Genomic DNA, 24,592 nt, shown 5'->3' on the forward strand with positions numbered 1-24,592 from the left:
TTTTTCATTCACAGAACTAATCGGAGGTGTGGGCATCAAGCACACCAGCACAGACCTGTTGGAGTCAAGCGGCTCAGTCACTATGACCTGCTTCACGACTGCCGGTACTGACATTACTTACGGCTGGCTGAACTCTACCAATGAGGTCAAAGCTGGCGATAGAGTTCAGATCACGGAGGGAGGCTCCAAACTCACCATAACCAACGTGAACCGTTACGACACGGGACCTTACAGGTGTCGTGTGTCCAACCTTGTCAGCAGTAGCACCAGCGGCCCAGTCGAACTCGACATCAGCTGTGAGCTCCTCTAGATTATTTTTCTTCTCTCCAGATTACCTAAACCCTGTACTTAATTTAACTCTGCCTGTTCGAATGGATTGGGGGCCTATTTCTGTCAATAGCAGCCAATAACTTTACATATTTTGAATTCACAGTTACCTCAGAGATTCCTACACAAAAGATGTAGACACATCTCTTTGGTCTGAATGAGTTAAGAGAAAGTACAGATACTTGATTTAAACAAAAAGTCAGATTCGTAAGAGTTGATTAATTGATTGTACCTATGATTCTAAGAGTCCAAACTTTACCGAGACAGACAAGACAATACGGTTGCCCAAAAATTTTAATGGGTATGCAAAACGTAAATTTCTTAAAACTCTGATAATAGAGAAAATTGTTTTTAAACACATAAAAAATGACACCTCAGTCAGGCGCAGCCATTTTGTTATCAGTTATACTCGCGCACATACAGTCCACAGTGATAGACTTAAGCACAGGTACATGTATAATGGGTATTAATGACATCATGAGGAAAGATGAGTAATCTGAGATATTTGCATTTGATTGGCTAAAATATTACGAGCATGATAAAATGTCTTGCCCCATGTCGGTTTAATTAAATGTTTATTAAACAAGATTCTTTCTGCTGAGATGAACACGATAAATTTGTAGTCCTCCCCTTTTAAGTAACTACTTTGCCTGGAACTAATACTGACATTTTCATTATTATATTTCTTTTGTCTTGATTCCATCCACATTGTGCAGATGGCCCTGAAAACATCAGTTTATCCACATCTCCTTCACTGGAACACCACAAAGTTGGATCCAACATCAACCTGACCTGCTCATCGGAATCCAATCCTCCTGCAGTGTACCAATGGTTTTTTAATGGAGCCCTGTTGCCTGTCCTTGGACCTGAGCTCAGACTGAAGAACGTTCTAGAGAGTCAGAGTGGCAACTATCGCTGTCAAGCATACAACAACAAAACACTGAATTCTCTAACACAGAGCACGCCTTTATCTATACTCAGTATGTATACGATGTGAACGTATTTCTAGAGAAATTGAGTCTGAAAAGTACACTACAGTACAGTGGGGCAAATAACTATTTAGTCAACCACTAATTGTGCATGTTCTCCCACTTGAAAATATTAGAGGCCTGTAATTGCCAACATGGGTAAACCTAAACCATGAGAGACAGAATGTGGAACCCCCCCCCCCCTCCAGAAAATCACATTGTTTGATTTTTAAGTGGAAAATATGTATTTGGTCAATACCAAAAGTTCAAAATCTCAATACTTTGTTGTTGGCAATAACGGAGGCCGAACATTTTCTGTAACTCTTCACAAGCTTTTCACACACTGTTGCTGGTATTTTGGCCCATTCCTCCATGCAGATCTCCTCTAGAGCAGTGATGTTTTGGGGCTGTCGTTGGGCAACACGGACTTTCAACTCCCTCCACAAATTTTCTATGGGGTTGAGATCTGGAGACTGGCTAGGCCACTCCAGGACCTTGAAATGCTTCTTACGAAGCCACTCCTTTCTTGCCCTGGCTGTGTGTTTGGGATCATTGTCATGCTGAAAGCCCCAGCCACGTGTCATTTTCAATGCCCTTGCTGATGGAAGGAGATTTTCACTAAAAATCTCTCGATACATGGCCCCATTCATTCTTTCCTTGACACAGATCAGTCGTCCTGGTCCCTTTGCAGAAAAACAGCCCCAAAGCATGATGTTTCCACCCCAGTGCTTCACAGTGGGTATGGTGTTCTTTGGATGCAATTCAGTATTCTTTCTCCTCCAAATACGAGAACCTGTGTTTCTACCAAAAAGTTCTATTTTGGTTTCATCTGACCATAACACATTCTCCCACTCCTCTTCTGGATCATCCAAATGCTCTCTAGCGAACCGCAGACGGCCCTGGACATGTACTTTCTTCAGCAGGGGGACACGTCTGGCAGTGCAGGATTTGAGTCCCTGGCGGAGAAGTGCGTTACTGATAGTAGCCTTTGTTACTGTGGTCCCAGCTCTCTGTAGGTCATTCACTAGGTCCCCCCGTGTGGTTCTGGGATTTTTGGTCACCGTTCTTGTTATCATTTTGACACCACGGGGTGAGATCTTGCATGGAGCCCCAGATCGAGGGGAGATTATCAGTGGTCTTGTAAGGCTTCCATTTTGTAATAATTGCTCCCAAAGTTGATTTCTTTACACCAAGCGTTTTACCTATTGCAGGTTCAGTCTTCCCAGCCTGGTGTAGGTCTAATATTTTGTCTCTGGTGTTCTTCGACAGCTCTTTGTTCTTTGCCATAGTAGACTTTAGCGTGTGACTGACAGTGGACAGGTGTCTTTTATACTGATAATGAGTTAAAACCGGTGCCATTAATACAGGTAACGACTGGAGGCTCGTTAGACCTCATTAGAAGAAGAGATCTCTTTGAAAGCCAGAAAGCTTGCTTGTTTGTTGGTGACCAAATACTTATTCCACTCTAATTTGGAAATAAGTTCTTTAAAAATCAAACAATGTGATTTTCTGATTTTTTTTTTTCACATTCTGTGTCTCATGGTTGAGGTTTACCCATGTTGACAATTACAGGTCTCTCTGTTCTTTTCATGTAGGAGAACTTGCACAATTGGTGGTTGACTAAATACTCATTTGCCCCACTGTATATCTACATCTATTATATTTCCTCTTGTGGCTGTGGTCAGTTCTGATGACCAGAGGTTTTAGTCGTCTAAGCCTCAAATAAAACACCGAGAGTGGTAGTTTTTTGCATAAAAGAACACTTGAAATCATAATCCATTTTCTTTCTTTTTTTTCTCCACAGCACCTATTTCCAGAGTAGAATTAAGGACTGACACCACAGACCTTATTGAATTCAGTGGTCCAGTTAGTCTGTTATGTTCTGCCACTGGGTCTTCACCCTCCTTCCGTTGGGCCAACGGCAGCTCTGAAATTACGAAAAACGATAGAGTTCAGATCACCGATGGAGGCTCCAAACTCACCATCCTAAATATCAACCGCTATGATAAAGGACCATTTCGTTGCCACGCATTCAACCCGATCAACGACGGCACCAGCAATCCTGTAGTTCTGTCTGTTAACTGTGAGTCAGAAACACTATTTTCAAATTGATATGAGTTCCACCGTGCTATGATCATCAGTAGTAATATTTTCCCTTCACAATAGATGGACCAGAGAATATTAATCTGACGAAAACACCATTCCAAGAACACTATAACGAAGGTTCGGACGTTGACCTCTTGTGCTCTGCTACTTCGGTCCCTCCACCGCAGTTTCGTTGGTTAAAAAACGGAGAGCTCTTGTCCCATACCGGACCAGCGCTCCAACTAAAGAACATTCACTTTAATCAGAGAGGAAACTATTCCTGTCAAGCCTTTAATGACAGAACACAGAGGACTGTAACATCAGATCCTGTCTCTATTTCAGTGATAAGATGTAAGAGCCATAGAATTACGCATGTTGAAGGAAGTTTTAATCCTCACATATTCTTTTTTGGTCTACAGCAGAAATCTCCAACGTGGTGATAATTCCCAGCAAAACAGAAATGGAAGAGTTCAGTGGCTCGGTCAGTCTCACCTGCACCTATGAGGGATTGTTTCCCAACTTTGTTTGGCGTAACAGTAGCTCCGAGTTGATTGCTGGAGATGGAGTCCAGATTGAGAGCAAAGGCGCTGTTGTCATCATCCTTAACGTGAGCCGCTACGATGAGGGGCCTTACACCTGCCACGTTTTTAACAACTTTAGCAGTGCCACCAGTCCGCCGCTGAAACTCTCCATCTACTGTGAGTTAATGAAAGTTTACACTGTTACTGGTGGTGTTACACTTTTGTAATGTGCCAGAGATGAAGCAGAAAGTGGGCACAGCCCTTTTGTAATGTCGTTAATATTCGCACACATACACAATGATAGACTCTTGCACAGGTGCATGCAATAATAGGTATAAATGATGTCATGAGGAAGGGCGAGCAATTGATGATACTTGCATTTGATTAGCTGAAGTAGTATTGGCATGATATGTCTGCCACTTAATTGGGTGGCCACTTCCTAGAAATTTTGGCTTTTCTTTGGGCTTTTTCTCCACTTTTACCAGTGTTGTTAATCTTACTTTTAAAAAAAGTAATTAATTACATTTACAAATTACCTCTCCCAAAAAGTAATTGTGTTAGTAACTCAGTTCCCTGAATGTAAGAGTAATTGGTTACTTGGCAAAGCAACTGGAGATAATTTTCATGTTTTTTTTTTTCCACAGAAAAAACAGGTCACACAATGTGAAGTTTAAAGGGTTTTTTGAGACAATTGGCCCTAGCCCAATTCTTTACCCTAAATTTAACTAGACACAGGGGTATTGCGGATATTGTGATAACTAGATAGTAACCTTTGCTATGCGTGGAAGTCATTTAATGTTGTGAATCAACTGTTAAAGTTGTTAAAATTGCTCCCGTTATTGCATTAGTTCCCTTCTGTCTACTTTTGACATGTGTAAGTTTTAAATATATTTAACCATTTAAAGATAGATTTAAGTCAAGATTTTGCCTATTTAGGAGCATTTTAGATAAAAACTTACTTAGGTTCGCTTGGAAGGTTTTCTACAACATAGCCTTCCTGAGAGGTCTACTGCTATAAGATGGCGGCTGTTTACTAACGCATCTAGTTCTTTATTCTACATATTACTAATGCAGCCGTGTCTGTCAATTGCATCGAGTTCTGTATATATGTGATATCTACCGAAGCATCATGTGGGCGTAGTTTGTTGGCTATCGGCTACAGTCAGGTATTATTGGAGCCACCTAGCATAGTAGCATCGCGTCTGCAACGGCGTCACCCTCCCTTGCCTCCTCCCCACTCCTGCTCTGCTGTCTTGTCTCCGTGAGTCCGTTTTTCTTCAGACTTTTCTCGCGTCAGTCAACCAGCATTGTAACGCACGCCTTTCCCGCCTCAGTAACGGTAACGGCGTTGCCAAGATGAGAAAAGTAATTGGATTACTCACTACTAAAGAAAATAACACCGTTAGTAACGCCGTTATATTCTAATGCCGTTATTAACAACACAGACTTTTACACATTTGAAAAAATTTTAAATTAAAATTTCCATTAGACAATAATAATTCCGCTGGGATGCACATGATAAACATGTGTTGTCTGTCCCTTGAAAGTAACTACTGCAGTTTTGGGATGTAGTGAAAAAAGTTAAAAGTCGTCAAAAAGAAATACAGTTACCTGGAAAAACTCCATTACATTAACACGGTTTATGCTCTTTGCCTAGAACTGCTTCTAACGATTTATTATCCTTTTGTCTTGATACCTTCCACATTGTGCAGATGGCCCTGAAAACATCAGTGTATCCACCTCCCCATTACTGCAATACCACCCGGTTGGGTCCAACATCCATCTATCCTGCTCGTCTGGATCTAGACCTCCTGCAGTGTACCAGTGGTTCTTTAACGGAGAGCTGTTGCCTGTTTCTGGATCTGAGCTCAGCCTGAGGAACGTTCTAGAGACTCAGAGTGGCAACTACCGCTGTCAGGCATATAACACCAAAACACTGAAGTCTCAAACAAAGAGCTCAACTATAACTATACTCAGTATGTATATGATATCAATGTATTTCCAAAGAAATTCAGTCTGAAAAGTACCACGGTATAGCTACATCTATGAAATTTCCCTGTTGGCTGTGGTCAATTCTAATGACCAGAGCTCGCAAATAAAACATTGAAAATTGTTGTTTTATGTATAAAAGAACTCTTGGAATAATAATGCATTTTCTTAATTTTCCACAGCACCCATTTCCAGAGTGGAATTAAGGACTGACACCACGGACCTTATCGAATTCAGTGGTGCAGTTAGTCTGTTCTGCTCTGCCACTGGGTCTTCGCCCTCTTTCCGCTGGGCCAACGGCAGCTCTGAAATTACGAATAACGACAGAGTTCAGATTACCAATGGAGGCTCCAAACTCACCATCCTCAATATTAGCCGCCATGATACAGGACCATTTCGGTGCCATGCATTCAACCTTATCAGCAACGACACCAGCAATCCTGTTGTTCTGTCTGTTTACTGTGAGTCACAAACACTATTTTCAAATTGATATGACTTCCACCGTGCTATAATCATCAGAAGTAATTTTTTGCCCTCGCAATAGATGGACCAGAGAATATTAATCTGACGAAAACACCATTCCAAGAACACTATAACGAAGGTTCGGACGTTGATTTGTTGTGCTCTGCTTCTTCGGTCCCTCCACCGCAAATTCGTTGGTTCAAAAACGGAGAGCTCTTGTCTCACACTGGACCAGCACTCCAGCTAAAGAACATTCGTTTTCATCAGAGAGGAAACTATTCGTGTCAAGCCTTTAATGACAAAACACTGAGGACTCAAACATCAGAACCCGTGGCTATTTCAGTAATAAAATGTAAGCGTCATAGAATTACGCATGTTGAAGAAAGTTTCCATCCTCATATAATTTTTTTGGTCTACAGTTGAAATCTCCAATGTGGTGATAATTCCCAGTAAAACAGAGATGGAAGAGTTCAGTGGCTCAGTCAGTCTCACCTGCACCTTTGATGGAGTTTCCACCAACATTATTTGGCGTAAAGGCAGTTTCGAGTTGACGGCTGGAGATGGAGTCCAGATTGAGAGCAAAGGCGCTGTCGTCACCATCCTTAACGTGAGCCGCCACGACGAGGGGCCGTACACCTGCCAGGTCTTCAACGACTTTAGCAGTGCCACCAGCCCGCCTCTGAAACTCTCCATCTACTGTGAGTTAATAAAAGTTCTTCACCCTGTTAGTGGCGATGTTATGTTTTTTGTAATATGCCAGAGATGAAGCAGAAATGTTCGCACACATACACACTGATAGACTCGAGCACAGGTGCATTCCCTAATACAGGGTTCACTAAATCCGGACCTCGGTGCCACTTTTCCTGTCGTCTTTTCCACGTCTCTCTCCCCTAACACAACTGAATCAAAATAATCAGGATCATTATCAGGCGGCACCGAGGTCCGGATTTAGTGAACCCTGCTCTAATAGGTATAAATGATGTCATGAGGAGGAAGGGCAGGCAGTTGATGATACTCGCATTTGACTGGCTGAAATAGTATTGGCATGATATGTCTGCCCCTTTATCGGGTGGCCACTTCCTAGAAATAATGGCTTTTATTTGAGGTTTTCCTCCAGTTTTACACATTTTAAAAATTCCATTAGGTAGACAATATTATTTCCTCTGTGATGCACATGATACATGTGTGTTGTACATCCCTTGAAAGTCACTACTACAGTTTTGGGATGTAGTGAAAAAAGTAAAAAGTAATCAAAAAGAAATACAGATACAGTGGGGCAAATAAGTATTTAGTCAACCACTAATTGTGCAAGTTCACCCACTTGAAAATATTAGAGAGGCCTGTAATTGTTAACATGGGTAAACTTCAACCATGAGCAACAGAGTGTGGGAAAAAACATAAAATCACATTGTTTGATTTTTAAAGAATTTGCAAATCATGGTGGAAAATAAGTATTTGGTCAATACCAAAAGTTCATCTCAATACTTTGTTGTTGGCAATAACGGAGGCCAAACGTTTTCTGTAACTCTTCACAAGCTTTTCACACACTGTTGCTGGCATTTTGGCCCATTCCTCCATGCAGATCTCCTCTAGAGCAGTAATGTTTTGAGGCTGTCATTGGGCAACACGTACTTTCAACTCCCTCCACAGATTTTTTATGGGGTTGAGATCTGGAGACAGGCTAGGCCACTCCAGGACCTTGAAATGCTTCTTACGAAGCCACTCCTTTGTTGCCCTGGCTGTGTGTTTGGGATCATTGTCATGCTGAAAGACCCAGCCACGTCTCATCTTCAATGCCCTTGCTGATGGAAGGAGATTTTCACTCAAAATCTCTCGATACATGGCCCCATTCATTCTTTCCTTGACACAGATCAGTCGTCCTGGTCCCTTTGCAGAAAAACAGCCCCAAAGCATGATGTTTCCAACCCCATGCTTCACAGTGGGTATGGTTTTCTTCGGATGCAATTCAGTATTCTTTCTCCTCCAAACACGAGAACCTGTGTTTCTCCCATAAAGTTCTATTTTGGTTTCATCTGACCATAACACATTCTCCCAGTCCTCTTCTGGATCATCCAAATGCGAATCGCAGACGGGCCTGGACGTATAGTTTCTTCAGCAGGAAGACATGTCTGGCAGTGCAGGATTTGAGTCCCTGGCGGCGCATTGTTACTGTGGTCCCAGCTCTCTTTAGGTCATTCACTAGGTCCCCCCTTGTGGTTCTGGGATTTTTGTTCACCGTTCTTGTTATCATTTTGACGCCACGGGGTGAGATCTTGCATGGAGCCCCAGATCGAGGGAGATTATCAGTGGTCTTGAATGTCTTCCATTTTCTAATAATTGCTCCCACAGTTGATTTCTTTACACCAAGCGTTTTATCTATTGCAGATTCAGTCTTCCCAGCCTGGTGTAGGTCTACAATTTTGTCTCTGGTGTCCTTCAACAGCTCTTTGGTCTTGGCCATAGTGGAGTTTGGAGTGTGGCTGACTGAGTTTGTGGACAGGTGTATTTTATACCGATAATGAGTTAAAAGAGGTGCCATTAATACACGTAACGAGTTGAGCCTCGTTAGACCTCGTTAGAATAAGTTAGACCTCTTTGACAGCCAGAAATCTTGCTTGTTTGTAGGTGACCAAATACTTATTTTCCACTCTAATTTGAAAATAAAGTCTTTAAAAATCAAACAATGTCATTTTCTGTTTTTTTTTTTTCCACATTCTGTCTCTCATGGTTGAGGTTTACCCACGTTGACAATTACAGGCCTCTCTAATGTTTTCAAGTAGGAGAACTTGCACAATTGTTGGTTGACTAAATACTTATTTGCCCCACTGTACCCGAAAAAACCAACTCCATTACATTAAGACGTTTTATGCTCTTTGCCTAGAATTACTCCTGACGTTTTATTATCCTTTTGTCTTGATACCATCCACATTGTGCAGATGGCCCTGAAAACATCAGTGTATCCACCTCCCCATCACTGCAATACCACTCGGTTGGATCCAACATCCATTTGTCCTGCTCGTCTGGATCTAGACCTCCAGCAGTCTACCACTGGTTCTTTAACGGAGGGATGTTGCCTGGCTCTGGATCTGAGCTCAGCCTGAGGAACGTTCTAGAGAGTCAGAGTGGCAACTACCGCTGTCGAGCATATAACAACAAAACAATGAAGTCTCAAACACAGAGCTCAACTATAACTATACTCAGTACGTATATGTTATGAATGTATTTCCAAAGAAATTCAGTCTGAAAAGTACCACGGTATAGCTACATCTATGAAATTCCCCTGTTGGCTGTGGTCAATACTAATGACTAGGGCTAGCAAATACAACATTGAAAATTGTAGTTTTATGTATAAAAGAACTTTTGGAATAATAATGCATTTTCTTAATTTTCCACAGCACCCATTTCCAGAGTGGAATTAAGGACTGACACCACAGACCTTATTGAATTCAGTGGTCCAGTTAGTCTGGTCTGTTCTGCCACTGGGTCTTCGCCCTCTTTCCGTTGGGCAAATGGCAGCTCTGAAATTACGAATAACAACAGAGTTCAGATTACCAATGGAGGCACCAAACTCACCATCCTTAATATTAGCCGCCATGATACAGGACCATTTCGGTGCCATGCGTTCAACCTTATCAACAGCGACACCAGCAATCCTGTAGTTTTATCTGTTTACTGTGAGTCTCAAACTTATGGTCAAATTGACATGACAATAACATTAACTCATAAATGACATTTTTCCCCTTATGATAGATGGACCAGAGAATATTAAGATCACTAAATCACCAGTCCAAGAACACTACTACGAAGGTTCAAACGTTGACCTCGTGTGCTCTGCCTCTTCGAGCCCTCCACCGCAATTTCGGTGGTTCAAAAATGGAGAGCTCTTGTCCCACAGTGGACCTGCGCTTCAGCTTAAGAACATTCATTTTCATCAGAGAGGAAACTACTCCTGTCAGGCCTTTAATAACAAAACACAGAGGACTATTACATCGGAGCCCCTTGCTATTTCAGTGATAAGCTGTAAGATTCATATAAATGCATTTGGTGAAGCTAGTTTTCATCCTCATATATTTTTTTTGGTCTACAGTAGAAATCTCCAACGTGGTGATAATTCCCAGCAAAACAGAGATGGAAGAGTTTAGTGGCTCAGTGAGTCTCAACTGCTCCTTTAAGGGATTGTTTCCCACCTTTGCCTGGCGTAACGGCAGCTCCCAGTTGACGGCCGGAGATGGAGTCCAGATTAACAACAATGGCGCTCTCGTCACCATCCTTAATGTGAGCCGCTACGATGAGGGGCCTTACACCTGCCAGGTCTTCAACAACTTTAGCAGTGCCACCAGCCCTCCACTGAAACTCTCCATCTACTGTGAGTTGACCAAGGTTCTTGACATTATAATTGGTAGTTTTAATGTTTTTTGTTTTTTTTCTTATGCCACAGATGGACCAGAAAACGTTTATTTTGAAATATTTCCTCCACGGGAATACTTTGAGACTGGATCCAAGATCAGCATGTCCTGCTCAGCTGCATCCAGACCTCCTGCCCTCTTTCAGTGGTATCAAAATGGATACCTGTTGCCCTATACAGGATCGAAGCTCAACCTGGTGAACGTTCAAGAGCATCACAGCGGAAACTATAGCTGTCGGGCCTTTAACAACAAAACTTTGAAATATCAAACAACAAGGCCATCAGCCATCATTATACTGAGTAAGTCATAGTAGATCAGTGTATTATACTCTGTTATGATAGAGTATTCATTCATAAGAATGTTTGGCTGTCCAATGTCCAGGTATGTGATTTTTAGAGATGTGATTTTTAGGGCAAATTTGCAACTAGTGGTGTGAAAAAAATTCAAAATTGCACAATATTATTTATTTTTCCATCATCAGCACATAAGCAGCATACAGTTCAGTGGTATGTAAAAGTATCTGAACCTTTTGAAATTTTTCACATTTCTGCACAAAATCACCATCAAATGATATGTGATCTTTGTCAAAATCACACAGATGAAAACACTGTATACTTTAACTAAAACTACCCAAAAATTTATAGGGTTTCATATTTTAATGAGGATAGCATTCAAACAATGACAGAAGGGAGTAGATAAAATAAGTAAGTGAACCAACCCTCTGCCTAAGGTGACTTAAAGAGCAATTGAAACAATTTTTTACCAAACAATTTAAGTCAGGTGTGTTCCCAATCACTGATGAGTATAGTTTAAACCTGCCATGCCCACTATGAAACACACATCTAGAAAGAACTGTCTCGATGAGAAGCATTGTCTGATATGCTTCATGGCTCGGTCAATAGAGCTGTCTAAAGACCTGCGATCAAGGATTGTTGATTTATATAAAGCTGGGAAAGGATACAAAACCATCTCTAAAAGTCTGGATGTTCATCAATCAACAGTCAGAGAGGTTGTCTACAGATGGGGACAGTTTGGCACAGTTGCTTCTCTCCCAAGGAGTGGCTGTCCACCAGAGATGACGCCAAGACAAGAGTTCAGCGCAGAATACACAGAGAGGTAAAAGAGAACCCTAAAGTGTCTGCTACAGACTTACAGAAATCACTGGCACAAACCAATATCTCTGTGCACACTCAACTATATTTAAAACTATGGCCAAGAATAGTATTCAAGGGAGGCTGTCTAAAAAAACATTGTTGCTCGTTTAATGTTTGCAAAAAGGCACTTAGACACGCCACAGAAGTTTTGGCAAACTATTTTCTGGACTGATGAAACCAAAGTTGAATTGTTTGGCCGTAACACGCAACGTCATGTGTGGAGGAAAAATGGAACAGCTCACCAACATCAACACTTCATCCCTACCGTGAAGCATGGCGGAGGGAGCATCATGATTTGGGGCTGTTTTGCTGCCTCATGGCCTGGACAACTTGCAATAATGAATGGAAGAATGAATTCAAAAGTTTATCAGGATGTTTCGCAGGAAAACCTGAGGCCATCTGTCAGACAGTAGAAGCTAAAAAGAGGATGGATACTGCAACAAGATAATGATCCAAAATACAGAAGTAAATCAACTTCAGAATGGTTTCAGAGGAACAAAATACACGTTCTGTAGTGGCCAAGTCATAGTCCAGACTTGAACCCCATTGAGATGCTGTGCCATGACCGAAAGACAGCGATTCATGCCAGACATCCTAGGAATCTGACTGAACTACAGCAGTTTTGTAGAGAAGAATGGACCAAGATTAGTCCTGATAGATGTGCCAGACTGATCTGCAGCTACAGGAAGCGTTTGGTTGAAGTTATTGCTGCCAAAAAATATTAAATGTGATGGTTCACTTACTTATTTTCCCCCCTTCTATCCTAATTAAAGTATGAAAACCTATGTATGTTTGGGTGGTTTTAGTTAAAGCAGACACTGTTTATTCATCTGTGTGACTTTGACAAAGATCAGATCAAATTTTATGGTGATTTTATGCAGAAATGTGAGGAATTCCAAAAGGTTCAGATATTTTTTCATACAACTGTACATTCATATTATGTTTGTCACTTATCCTAAAATATGAACTCAACTCAATATATGCTGCATTATTCGGATTATAAATCGCATTTCTATGGGGGAATTTATTTCATGAAAAATCCAACCCCAGAACAGACATTTCGTTATAAGGGGATCTTAAAATAATGTGGCGAGTGATATGGGAGACAAAGTATGGTGACCTTGGCCTTTACTTTCACTGGCTGCTCTCTGTCTTATAAACCCCTGGACGCCATTATTTGTAGAAGTGATTGTAAGCATGTTCTTTCCAATATTAAAGTGCATATTGCCCCTTGTTAGCTATACAGCATACAGGAGTTGGACAAAATAATGGAAACGCCTTAAAAAAATCAACAAAACTATTTTAATACAGTGTAGGTCCGCCTTTTGCAGCAATTACAGCCTCAATTCTCTGAGTTATGATTCATACAACTTGTGAATTGTTTTCAAAGGAATTTTAAGCCATTCTTCTTTTAGAGGCGATGGGGGTGGAAAGCAACGTCTTAACTGAATCTCTAAAACTGACCATAAATGCTCAATAATGTTGAGGTCTGGGGATTGTGCCGGCCATACGAGATGCTCAACTTCATTAGAATGTTCCCAATGCCATTCCTTCACCATCATGTTAAATGATTATGATGCCAAAATGTTAGATGTTTCCATCATTTTGTCCAATCCCTGTAGAACCAACATCATTTATTTTGGTCGGCCCTTTAAATAATTTCACGTGTAAGTAGCACACCGCGTCAAACTTAAAATAAATATATACAGTGGGGCAAATAAGTATTTAGTCAACCACCAATTGTGCAAGTTCTCCTACTTGAAAAGATTAGAGAGGCCTGTAATTGTCAACATGGGTAAACCTCAACCATGAGAGACAGAATGTGAAAAAAAAAAACAGAAAATCACATTGTTTGATTTTTAAAGAATTTATTTCCAATTTAGAGTGGAAAATAAGGATTTGGTTACCTACAAACAAGCAAGATTTCTGGCTGTCAAAGAGGTCTAACTTCTTCTAACGAGGTCTAACGAGGCTCCACTCGTTACCTGTATTAATGGCACCTGTTTTAACTCATTATCGGTATAAAAGACACCTGTCAACAAACTCAGTCAGTCACGCTCCAAACTCCACTATGGCCAAGACCAAAGAGCTCTCGAAGGACACCAGTAACAAAATTGTAGACCTGCACCAGGCTGGGAAGACTGAATCTGCAATAGGTAAAACGCTTGGTGTAAAGAAATCAACTGTGGGAGCAATTATTAGAAAATGGAAGACATACAAGACCACTGATAACCTCCTTTGATCTGGGGCTCCATGCAAGATCTCACCCCGCGGCGTCAAAATGATAACAAGAACGATGCGCAAAAATCCCAGAAACACACGGGGGGACCTAGTGAATGACCTACAGACAGCTGGGACCACAGTAACAAAGGCTACTATCAGTAACACAATGCGCCGCCAGGGACTCAAATCCTGCACTGCCAGATGTGTCCCCCTGCTGAAGAAAGTACACATCCAGGCCCGTCTGCGGTTCGTTAGAGAGCATTTGGATGATCCAGAAGAGGACTGGGAGAATGTGTTAAGGTCAGATGGAACCAAAATAGAACTTTTTGGTAGAAACACAGGTTCTCGTGTTTGGAGGGGAAAGAATACTGAATTGCATCTGAAGAACACCATACCCACTGTGAAGCATGGGGGGTGGAAACATCATGCTTTGGGGCTGTTTTTCTCCAAAGGGACCAGGACGACTGATCTGTGTAAAGGAAAGAATGAATGGGGCCATGTATCGAGGGATTTTGAGTGAAAATCTCCTTCCATCAGCAAGGGCATTGTAGATGAGACGTGGCTGGGTCTTTCAGCATGACAATGATCCCAAACACACAGCCAGGACAATAAAGGAGTAGCTTCGTAAGATGCATTTCAAGGTCCTGAAGTGGCCTAGCCAGTCTCCAGATCTCAACCCCATAGAAAATCTGTGGAGGGAGTTGAAAGTCCGTGTTGCCCAACGACAGCCCCAAAACATCACTGCTCTAGAGGAGATCTGCATGGAGGAATGGGCCAAAATACCAGCAACAGTGTGTGAAAAGCTTGTGAAGAGTTACAGAAAATGTTTGGCCTCCGTTATTGCCAACAAAGGGTACATAACAAAGTATTGAGATGAACTTTTGGTATTGACCAAATACTGTTTTTCCACCATGATTTGCAAATAAATTCTTTAAAAATCAAACAATGTGATTTTCTTCTTTTTTTTCCACATTCTGTCTCTCATGGTTGAGGTTTACCCATATTGACAATTACAGGTCTCTCTAATATTTTCAAGTGAGAGAACTTGCACAATTAGTGGTTGACTAAATACTTATTTGCCCCACTGTATATACAGTACATACTGTGTATATATATATGTGGACACACACACATGATTTATAGTCCAGCAATATGAAGTATTCTTTTTTAAAATTAAAAAAAAAATTTTTATCGTTCACAGCACCAGTTTCTAACGTGACTCTTACCGCAAGCCCCCAAGTGATGTTTGAGTTTAGCTCTACCACTTTGTACTGCTCCTCTGCCGGAACCGCAGTCTCTTATCGATGGTTGAATGGCAGCTTGGAGGTCACAGCCGATCACAGAGTTCAGATCACCAACGGAGGCTCCAAGCTTACCATCGTCAGCGTGACCCGCTACGAAGAGACAGCATTCAGGTGCAATGTTTCCAACGCCGTCAGTGATAGACTCAGCCAGGCGTTGCATCTTTATATTCAGTGTGAGTTAAAGCCAGAGAGTGATGTATTCAGACCTGTTTGGTAATCACACCACCAGGGTACAGCCATGAGTGGGCCACAAACCCCCTATAAAATTACTGGCCATCCCCTGGTGGTGCCAATTCTGAAAAGAACAACAATACTGTACTTCCTCTACTACTCTTTTAATCTTAATCTGTTAATCGTCAGACGGTCCAGACTACGTGACCATTGAGGGCCCAGACTCGGTTTACGTTGGACACTACGCAGTGCTTCTCTGCACAACCTCGTCTGTGCCGACAGCGAGCTTTACATGGCTTTTTAATGGAAAGCCCACTGGAGTGCACACAGCCAAATACGTAATTGATTTAAGCCGGAGTTCGGACGCCGGGATGTACGTCTGCACAGCCACAAATGCGATCACAGGGAGGTGTGCAACAGGAAGCCACAATTTGACTGTTTCAGGTACGTCAAATTCCAAAGCACAATACAAACTTATTTTGCTACTGTGGGGGAATTATTTCCTTATTTCTCGTTTAGTTTGAATGTTAATTATAGTTTATAATTAGAGCAAACAAAAAAATATCTGAATTGCAAGAAATCATAAGATTAACTGGATTTAAATACAGACATTTTGTAATAATTGACCTGCAATTAAGGAATCAATGTGCAGGTTGTCCACAAAGTCTGGGTACATGGGAATTTTACTTTTTTATTTATTCGACGGCAATGTAGACCTATTCAATTTCGAGTTTTGCAAGGCGCATCAAATCATGCATTGATAATAATGGAAATCATATTGAAAATGTTTTTCTTAACTTGATAATTGAATGAAATTGTTTTGTTTTAAATATGGTGTAGGTCCGCCTTTTGCGCAATTATGATTTCCATTGTTATCAATGCATGATTTGATGCGCCTTGCAAAACTCGAAATTGAATAGGTCTACATTGCCGTAGAATATATAAAAGAGTATAATTCCTATGTATCCAGTCTTTGTGGACACTGTATATGCATTCGTCTTAATTAATTAATGTCTTGGTATTGAGCTACTGAAGTAACTTAGCTTTCATACCGTTTTCAAATGTATTGATTCACAAAGTATGATAGATAGATAGATAGATAGATAGATAGATAGATAGATAGATAGATAGATAGATAGATAGATAGATAGATAGATAGATAGATAGATAGATAGATAGATAGATAGATAGATAGATAGATAGATAGATAGATAGATAGATAGATAGATAGATAGATAGATAGATAGATAGAATCTTAACCCTAACCCCTCTACCTTTAGTGCATGGGCCGGGAATCTTTTTGGCTGAGAGTGCAATGAACACCACATTTTTTAAAATGTAATTCCGTGCGAGCCATACAATATGTTTAAAACTAAAAATACAAGTAATGTGTGCATTTTATGTAATTTCAACACATTTAAAGTGCAAGGGTTAAACTCTGAATTCTTTTTAATAACATTGTTATGCTGTTGCTAATCAATGTTGAGTATTTCTTACCATTAATGCGACTTATGGTGCTACATGGTTTTGCTGATGGCTTTTCAGTCTGGTTGATACTTCATGCAGGTGTTGACAAACTAACGATGCGTCTCTTTTCATGTTCACGAAGCGCCACAAATACTGTTTTTCCCCATCACGCACGGAGCACCATCAGTGTTCAAGGAAACAAGTTTATCCATCGGTAGATTTTTTTCTTTAGCGAACTCAGTGAAGGACTTGAATAAATCCTCCCCTCTCGTTGTCCCTTTCATAGTCAAAACCTTGCAATCACACTGAATTGGGATAAACTGCTTACGTCTTTTGATTCATCAAAAGCGAGATAAAAAAATGGCGCCGCATTTATGTCCTTCACTTGCGTTGCCTCAATTTGATTTTACATCATGACGGTCTTTATCCGAAAAGTCGTCAAAAATCCTCAACAAAGGCAAATTCCTCTGTCAGTTCCTGCTGAAAAGTACGATACTCCTCTTCTTTTTGTCTTTTTCCCATCTCCTCAAAGGGTTTCTAAAATTAGCTGACAAACGCGCAAAACGAAACTAAAAACGAGGGAAGTTTACTTCACGCACATGCGCACATCGGCTGCTATTTTCGACAGCAAAATACAGCGACCCCACTTGAGCAGTGTCTCTGCTTCATTTGCGTTGCCAATGCGATTGATAGATATGTGAAAATATAGATAGACACAACGACATATATGTTTGCCACTTTCCCACTAAAATTACTGCAAACCGGCTTTCTAGTCACCGGTTGTAGTATACAGACTACGTGTCCCATCAACCTGAGCTCACGCAGCCAATGGCATGGAACTTCGGGGGATCTACCGTAGCACATCTAGGTTGCTATTTGATGATATCTAGTGTGAATTGCGCGAGTGTTGTACCGTACCGTACCGTACCGTACCGTACCGTACCGTACCGTACCGTACCGTACCGTACCGTACCATACCATACCATACCAACATCTTCCGCTTGCTCTGAGGTCAGGTCGCGGGAGCAGCAGCTTTAGCAGGGAAGCCCAGACTTCCCTCTCCCCAGCCACTTCAACCAGCTCCTCCGGCGGGATCCCAAGGCGTTCCCAGGCCAGCCGAGAGACATATTCTCTCCAGTGTGTCTGGGTCATCCCCGGGGCCTCCCGCTGGTGGGACATGCCTGGAACACCTCTCCGGGGAGGTGTCCAGGAGGCATCCGAACCAAATGCCTGAGCCACCTCAACTGACTCCTCTCATCGCGGAGGAGTAGCGACTTGACGCCGAGTCCCTCCCAGATGACCAAGCTTCTCACCCTATCTCTAAGATAGAGCCCGGACACCCTGCGGAGAAAACTCATTTCGGCCGCATTACTGCAGACGCTGCACCGATCCGCCTGTCGATCTCCTGCTCCCTCCTACCCTCGCTCGTGAACAAGACCCCAAGATCCTTGAACTCCTCCACTTAGGGCAGGATCTTATCCCCGACCCGGAGAGGATACTCCTCCCTTTTCCGACTGAAGACCATGGTCTAGGATTTGGAGGTGCTGATCTTCATCCCAACCGCTTCACATTTGGCTGCGAACTGCTCCAGTAAGAGGTCATGCCCTGATGAAGCCAACAGCACCACATCAAATGCAAAAAGCAGATATGCAATGCTGAGGCTACCAAACCAGACCCCTTCAACCCTTCGGCTGCACCTAGAAATTCTGTCCATAAAAATCTAGGCGCGAGTGTTGTCGGAGCATTAAAATAGTTAACATACGCCGCAAAACTCACGTCTGCTCATTACTGCACAACACCAGCATATGACCGGTGACCGTTGCTGTTTCCCGCAATGCGCAAAGGAGTGTATCGAAACTTAATACAGAAACTTAATAAAGATTTGTCTGCGAGCCTGATGCAGCCGTCAAAAGAGCCAGATCTGGTTCGCGAGCCATAGGTTCCCGACTCTTGCTTTAGTGGTACAACCAGCTTTCTCTTGTGGTCAGTGACAGAACAACTGAATTAAATGTTCAAACAATGCATAATCTTACCATGGTATTGTTGTTTTTCTACAATGATAGTGAATTTCTTATTTACAATACATCTATGTTTTACCTTCCAGCACAATACATTTGCTTGTAATAGTGTTGGAGACTTACGTGTTTTTTGTTGTTGTACTGGTGTAAATATTTAGGAGCCTACTGTTCAAAAATCATTGTGATTGAACAACAAATGTTAATCTTTTTCAGACCTCCCGGTGTGCTACACCTCAATGGCTGCGGGTGTGGGTGCTGCGATAACAATCTTATGCTTGATTTTACTTGTCGCAGTGATCTTGTTGATCGTATTTTGTGTGAGGTGAATATTTTCATATTACTATGCACAATTGATACTTATGGAATAATTTTGAGTCATATATCAAGACTCAAGATGTGTGCATTTAGGCAGTGACATTATTGATTAAATTTTAATAATATTTTAACATCTTTTTTTTCTCTACACACAGTGGGAAATGCCTAGGTAATTATTGTTTCATTTTGTAAAAATGCTTTTAAAAATTAAAGAAATGAAAAATAAAAAAACAGAATTGCTGTATGACAAATCTGTTTGCTTCTCTAGGGACATGTGTGAAGCACTCAGACACGTACAATGTGTCAGATAGACCTTCTAGTTCTGCAAATGGTGAGTTTGACAAGTTGTCTGCATCCGAATGCCAACATTGTTTTGTATTCCGTTTATAACTTTTATTTCTACAGCGGAAGAAAAAGGGAAGCCCACTTAAAGAAGTAGTGCAAGGTGTCCCGAGAGTGGAATTCAGCTGCTGGTGGCATATGTAGTTGTATTGACTTGAATGTGTATATAAATTGTGTATTAGGTTTTGACAGGTTATTACTTTCACTCTTCTATTTTTACTGTTAATGTTATACCTGCCTCAAGGTAATCACAGTACATGCGCCGCACGTTAATCATAAAATAAAGGCAAGTTCACAATAAAACACAACAACTTGAATTTATGGTAAAATAACTGGCAGCTGTGGTTGTCAGAATTATACCGATAAATATACAGGGAAACCGTGTAACATTCATTGTTGAATTCACAAAAAACTACTGTGACAATAGTTGTATTTTATTATAATAATAATTCGCAACTGTTCTTTTACCTCAAAATTACTATAAAAAGTACATATTTTTAACATGTCTTATGTTGGTGACATCACAGTGCTCTTGTTCTTTCCCCTTATCCAACTAGAATTTGAAGCCAAGCTGTCACTGTGGCAGGGTGTACTAACTACAAAGCCAACAGCATAGTCCATTTTCACCTCTCCCAGGGGTCATGTTTTCATAATCTTCTACATGTACGCAAAATGGCCTGCAGTAGCTCAGTAGTTAGCACGTTTGACTACCAAGATACCGTCAAGATGGTTTATATGTCAGTTACAATATGAATAATAACAATTTTAACTTAATGATAACTTAATGATTTTCAGTAAAAACAGAAAATGTATTGCGAAATTGAAGTTTTTTTTTTTTTTTTTTTACTGTAAATTCCCTTTTTTTAAAAATTTTTTTTATACAGTGTAGTTTATCAATCTTTTGGTATCATGTTGACTTATCACATAGTTCCAACATATATTAGAGAACACATAGTGGATCGTATCATATCTCAAGGTCTTAACATCTGAGGTTAAAGTGAATTATGTTGCTGTTTCTTATCAGTACTGCATTTTTAACCACCCCTGTCAATCATTACAGAAGAGAGCAGAGGTGGTTAGGAAGTGTCGCACGCATAAATCTATGGTTCAGATATACAGTATAAGACATGTCGAGACAGGTCTATGTAATTTTATTTAAAAACATATTGCAAGGCAGTCATATTTTATCCGAGATCCTAAAAGCAACAATAAATGAGTGACCTTCATGTGAAAGATTTTTTGCTGGTGTTTGTGTTGTTGTATATATATATACATTTTTAAATATACAGTTTATGGGGGAAAAATGCGCCTTGGCCCATAAATGGTTGAAAAACATTGATCTTGGACATTTTACTGCTGCTTTACAAAACACTTAATGGCCTTGAACCCAGTACTTGCCTGATTTGCTTCATCCCTGCAAAGCATCGGGACCCCTGAGGTCCAAAAACAACAACAAACCAAGATGAGGCAGCATTCAGCATAATGCTCCTCACGTGTGGAACAAATTACCCGAAGACGTGTGTTCAAACAGGTAGCTTCTTTAAATCAACGTATTCCTAACTGCCCTTACTGTTAAGTTTCGCAATGTATGACTTGTGCTTTTTTGTGTGTTTGTTTCTATTTCCTATTAGAATTTTTTTCTTTTTCTGTCTTGCTAATTTTTAATGTCACTTTTATGTTTGTATTTCTCTATTTCCTAATGCACTTTTTATTGTTTTCAATTGTGTCTTGCTGATGTTATTGTTAATGTTAAGCACTTTGAATCACCTTATGTTGAACTTTGCTATACAAATAAATTTGCTTTGCCTTATGAAATGATAATACATTTCAACTGAATCGTTTTACTAGTGAATAAATACAAAAACAACCCTACCTGCCTGTACATTATGCCGCACTCCATGAATATTGAACCAATAAATTAATACGCAGGCTTTAGGTCAGTGGACCCCAACCACCGGTCCGTGGGCCTGTACCAGTCCGTGAGCCACTTGGCACCGGTTCGCAAGAGAAATATATTTCCATTTTCAAATCATGTGTGCACCATCAACACTCAAGTATAGAGATCATTATCCAACAGCACGGTGCACCTCGGGGTTGCCAGATCAGAACGGTTTCCAAAACAATCACACCCTAAATTAGGGTGACCATATTTTGATTTCCAAAAAGAGGACACTCAGCCCGGCCTCCAGACACTTGAATTTTACTCGAAAATCACTCAAAAATGCCTTTATCACCCAATTTTTTTTTTACTCAACAGGCTTCATTCTTCCTAAACAAAAGAATCCAATAAATAAATAACTAAATAAATAAATAATAATAATATTGGGTAAATATAATGCAGACCCATGGAAATGTAGTCCAGTCAATACACACACACAGTGTGCTATGTGCCAGCTCAACATTTTTTAAAAATACTATCGTGACAATTGTCGTTGACAAATTGTTATTCCCACTCAATTTTTATTCTCATTCAATGTTCTAGATTGTACGCAAACAATAACCGAAATAAACTGACAAGCTATTCAACCAGCATATTTCCAAACACAGCAGTTCAAAACTACATTGCCCATAATGCCTAGCGCGGCTGAGCTCACTGATTGCTACCCTATTAGCGAGTACGGGAGCCGAGGCAAAATCAGGCTTAACTATAAAAGTTTACAATCATCAGCAGTGCAACGATGCAACACCAAACGGTATTTTACAGATTACACCAGTACAAATCTCCGACAGAAGTCGACAGTCGCCATTATATACATATTTATCGTGAAAACTAAGAACTAAGAAACAGCTATCTAGAATATAATACTAGCATTCAACCAAATAAACTAACGCAGAACAATTACAAGAATCATACAGTATACTGGATCTCTGTGTACACATATATAACCCTATTTACAACATAAGACACGTGATTGACATAAACAGGAGATAAAAACAGAAAGGTGCATGGAGCCACGTCTCCTTATTGAACTCTTTACTGTAGTCTAATCTCTCGCCAAATCATCAGTAGCTGGTGGTAATTCCCCATGAAACAAAGGGTAAACTGCCAACAAAAAAGAAGAAGATCTATTCCTTCTCCCGCCGCTACTAGTAGGAGCCACGTGAACGTAGGCAGGCGCTGCCCCCTAGAGGCTGGAAAGATTCTCTTCAAAATTGGTCCCGTGAAAAATCATAAAAACCGGACATTTTCATGAATTAATGAAACCCGGACGGACGCTCCGGAGGGCGCATAATAAGAGGACTTGTCTGGGCAAAAGAGGACGTTTGTCACCCTACCATAAATATAACCAGCCCATTTTGGAGGAAAGCTGCCCAATCTCTCAACACTGCTGCCCCTACAGTCATATGAAAAAAATTAGGACACCCTATGGAAGCCTGTGTGTTTTCTAACATAATTGGTAATATGGATATTTAATATAAATTTTAACAATCTTGAGAGATTCAAGTAATAGAACTAAACAAAACAAAAAAAAAATATATATATATATATATATATATATTTTTTTATAACTTTCTGCAAAATATAATTTAAAAACAATGGAATTTCTGTTGTGGAATAAATTAGGACACCCCCACATCCAATCCCAATTAAAATGGCTAAAATGATAAACAGGTGTAACACACCAGGTGCACATGATTAGAACATTATTACCCAGTGTTTTGAAAGAGGCTTTCCTTATTTAAACCTCTAATTTAGTTTGGTGTACCCCTGACTGTTGAAGTGAGAGAAAACACCATGGTGAGATCAAAGGAGCTGTCTGAGGCCTCCAGAAAGAAGATTTTAGACGTCTGGAAAGAGATTTCTAAAGGTCTCATCTCAAAATAATATAAGATCAGCCATTCCACTGTCTGGATAATAGTCTACAAGTGGAGGAAATCCAAAACAACTCCCAACATGCCCAGGTCTGGCCGTCCAAGCAAGTTCACCGCAAGATGCTAAAAGAAGTCTCCAAAACCCTCAAAATGTCATTACGGGACCTACAGCAGGCTCTTGCTACTGTTGATGTGAAAGTGCATGCCTCTACAATCAGAAAGAGACTTCACAAGTTTAACCTTCATGGGAGGTGTGCAAGGAGGAAACATTTGCTCTCTAAAGAAGAACATGAAGGCCAGACTAAAGTTTGCCAGAGAGAATGTAGACAAAGACCAGGACTTCTAGGATAATGTTTTATGGAAGATGAATCTAAAATTGAGTTTTTTGGACACCAGAACAGACACCAGAATGATATAGCATTCCAGCAAAAGAACCTCATAACGACTGTGAAGGATGGAGGTGGAAGTGTCATGGTTTGGGGATGCTTTGGTGTAGCAGGACCTGGCCAGCTCACCATCGTCGAATCCACCATGAATTCTATGCTGAAGTGAACTGGACCATGCAACATGAAAAGGAAGTATTGGAAGGTCCTGGAATGGCCGTGTCAAAGCCCAGATCTTAACCCCATTGGGATGCTATGGAGTGACTTGAAATGTGCCGTACATGCAAGAAACCCCTCAAACATCTCACAACTGAAAGTATTCTGCATTGAGGAGTGGGGCAAACTTTCTTTAGACCGATGTAAAATACTAGTAGATGGCTACAAAAAGCATCTCACTGAAGTTAGTGCAGCCAAAGGGGGTAACACTAGCTATTAGGTGGTAGGGTGTCCTAATTTTTTCCCCCATTAGAATATGCATTTTGTTGATATATTTGGTTTCATGAGCAAAACAATGTTAGTTTTTGTTGTTTACCTGCAATGAAATAATTTGTTTTCAAGAGATAAAGAAAAACAAGATCAAACATTGATATGTGAGCATTTCTTAATAAATAACTGAATATTTCATGGGTGTACTAATTTTTTTA

At 40.6% G+C, this 24,592-nt stretch overlaps 2 protein-coding genes across 3 annotated transcripts in view; one reads left to right on the forward strand and one right to left on the reverse strand.

Annotated features, from left to right (window-relative positions):
• Window positions 1-4,087, reverse strand: part of LOC130914622 (hemicentin-1-like) — a 52,185-nt gene extending 48,098 nt beyond the window's left edge. Inside the window, exons 1-2 of the mRNA XM_057833990.1 lie at window positions 3,873-4,087; window positions 3,141-3,222 (exon numbers count right to left, since the gene is read on the reverse strand). The gene's annotated coding sequence lies outside the window, so the exon portion shown is untranslated. The remainder of the gene's footprint in view (window positions 1-3,140; window positions 3,223-3,872) is intronic.
• The window catches only part of LOC130914617 (hemicentin-1-like), a 46,511-nt gene extending 26,023 nt beyond the window's left edge, over window positions 1-20,488 (forward strand). For both annotated transcript variants that reach the window (XM_057833983.1, XM_057833982.1), the window contains 20 exons: window positions 15-296; window positions 1,044-1,307; window positions 3,100-3,378; window positions 3,462-3,731; window positions 3,800-4,078; window positions 5,614-5,877; window positions 6,073-6,351; window positions 6,435-6,704; window positions 6,772-7,050; window positions 9,289-9,552; window positions 9,748-10,026; window positions 10,103-10,372; window positions 10,440-10,718; window positions 10,791-11,057; window positions 15,337-15,612; window positions 15,800-16,054; window positions 19,309-19,417; window positions 19,566-19,579; window positions 19,679-19,741; window positions 19,816-20,488. In XM_057833983.1, the coding sequence (XP_057689966.1) occupies window positions 15-296; window positions 1,044-1,307; window positions 3,100-3,378; window positions 3,462-3,731; window positions 3,800-4,078; window positions 5,614-5,877; window positions 6,073-6,351; window positions 6,435-6,704; window positions 6,772-7,050; window positions 9,289-9,552; window positions 9,748-10,026; window positions 10,103-10,372; window positions 10,440-10,718; window positions 10,791-11,057; window positions 15,337-15,612; window positions 15,800-16,054; window positions 19,309-19,417; window positions 19,566-19,579; window positions 19,679-19,741; window positions 19,816-19,841 (4,568 nt within the window). In that variant the 3' untranslated portion in view covers window positions 19,842-20,488. The remainder of the gene's footprint in view (window positions 1-14; window positions 297-1,043; window positions 1,308-3,099; window positions 3,379-3,461; window positions 3,732-3,799; window positions 4,079-5,613; window positions 5,878-6,072; window positions 6,352-6,434; window positions 6,705-6,771; window positions 7,051-9,288; window positions 9,553-9,747; window positions 10,027-10,102; window positions 10,373-10,439; window positions 10,719-10,790; window positions 11,058-15,336; window positions 15,613-15,799; window positions 16,055-19,308; window positions 19,418-19,565; window positions 19,580-19,678; window positions 19,742-19,815) is intronic.
• The last annotated feature ends 4,104 nt before the right edge of the window (window positions 20,489-24,592 follow it).

The sequence above is a fragment of the Corythoichthys intestinalis genome, chromosome 4 (genome assembly GCF_030265065.1).
Source record: "Corythoichthys intestinalis isolate RoL2023-P3 chromosome 4, ASM3026506v1, whole genome shotgun sequence".
Lineage (NCBI taxonomy): Eukaryota > Metazoa > Chordata > Actinopteri > Syngnathiformes > Syngnathidae > Corythoichthys > Corythoichthys intestinalis.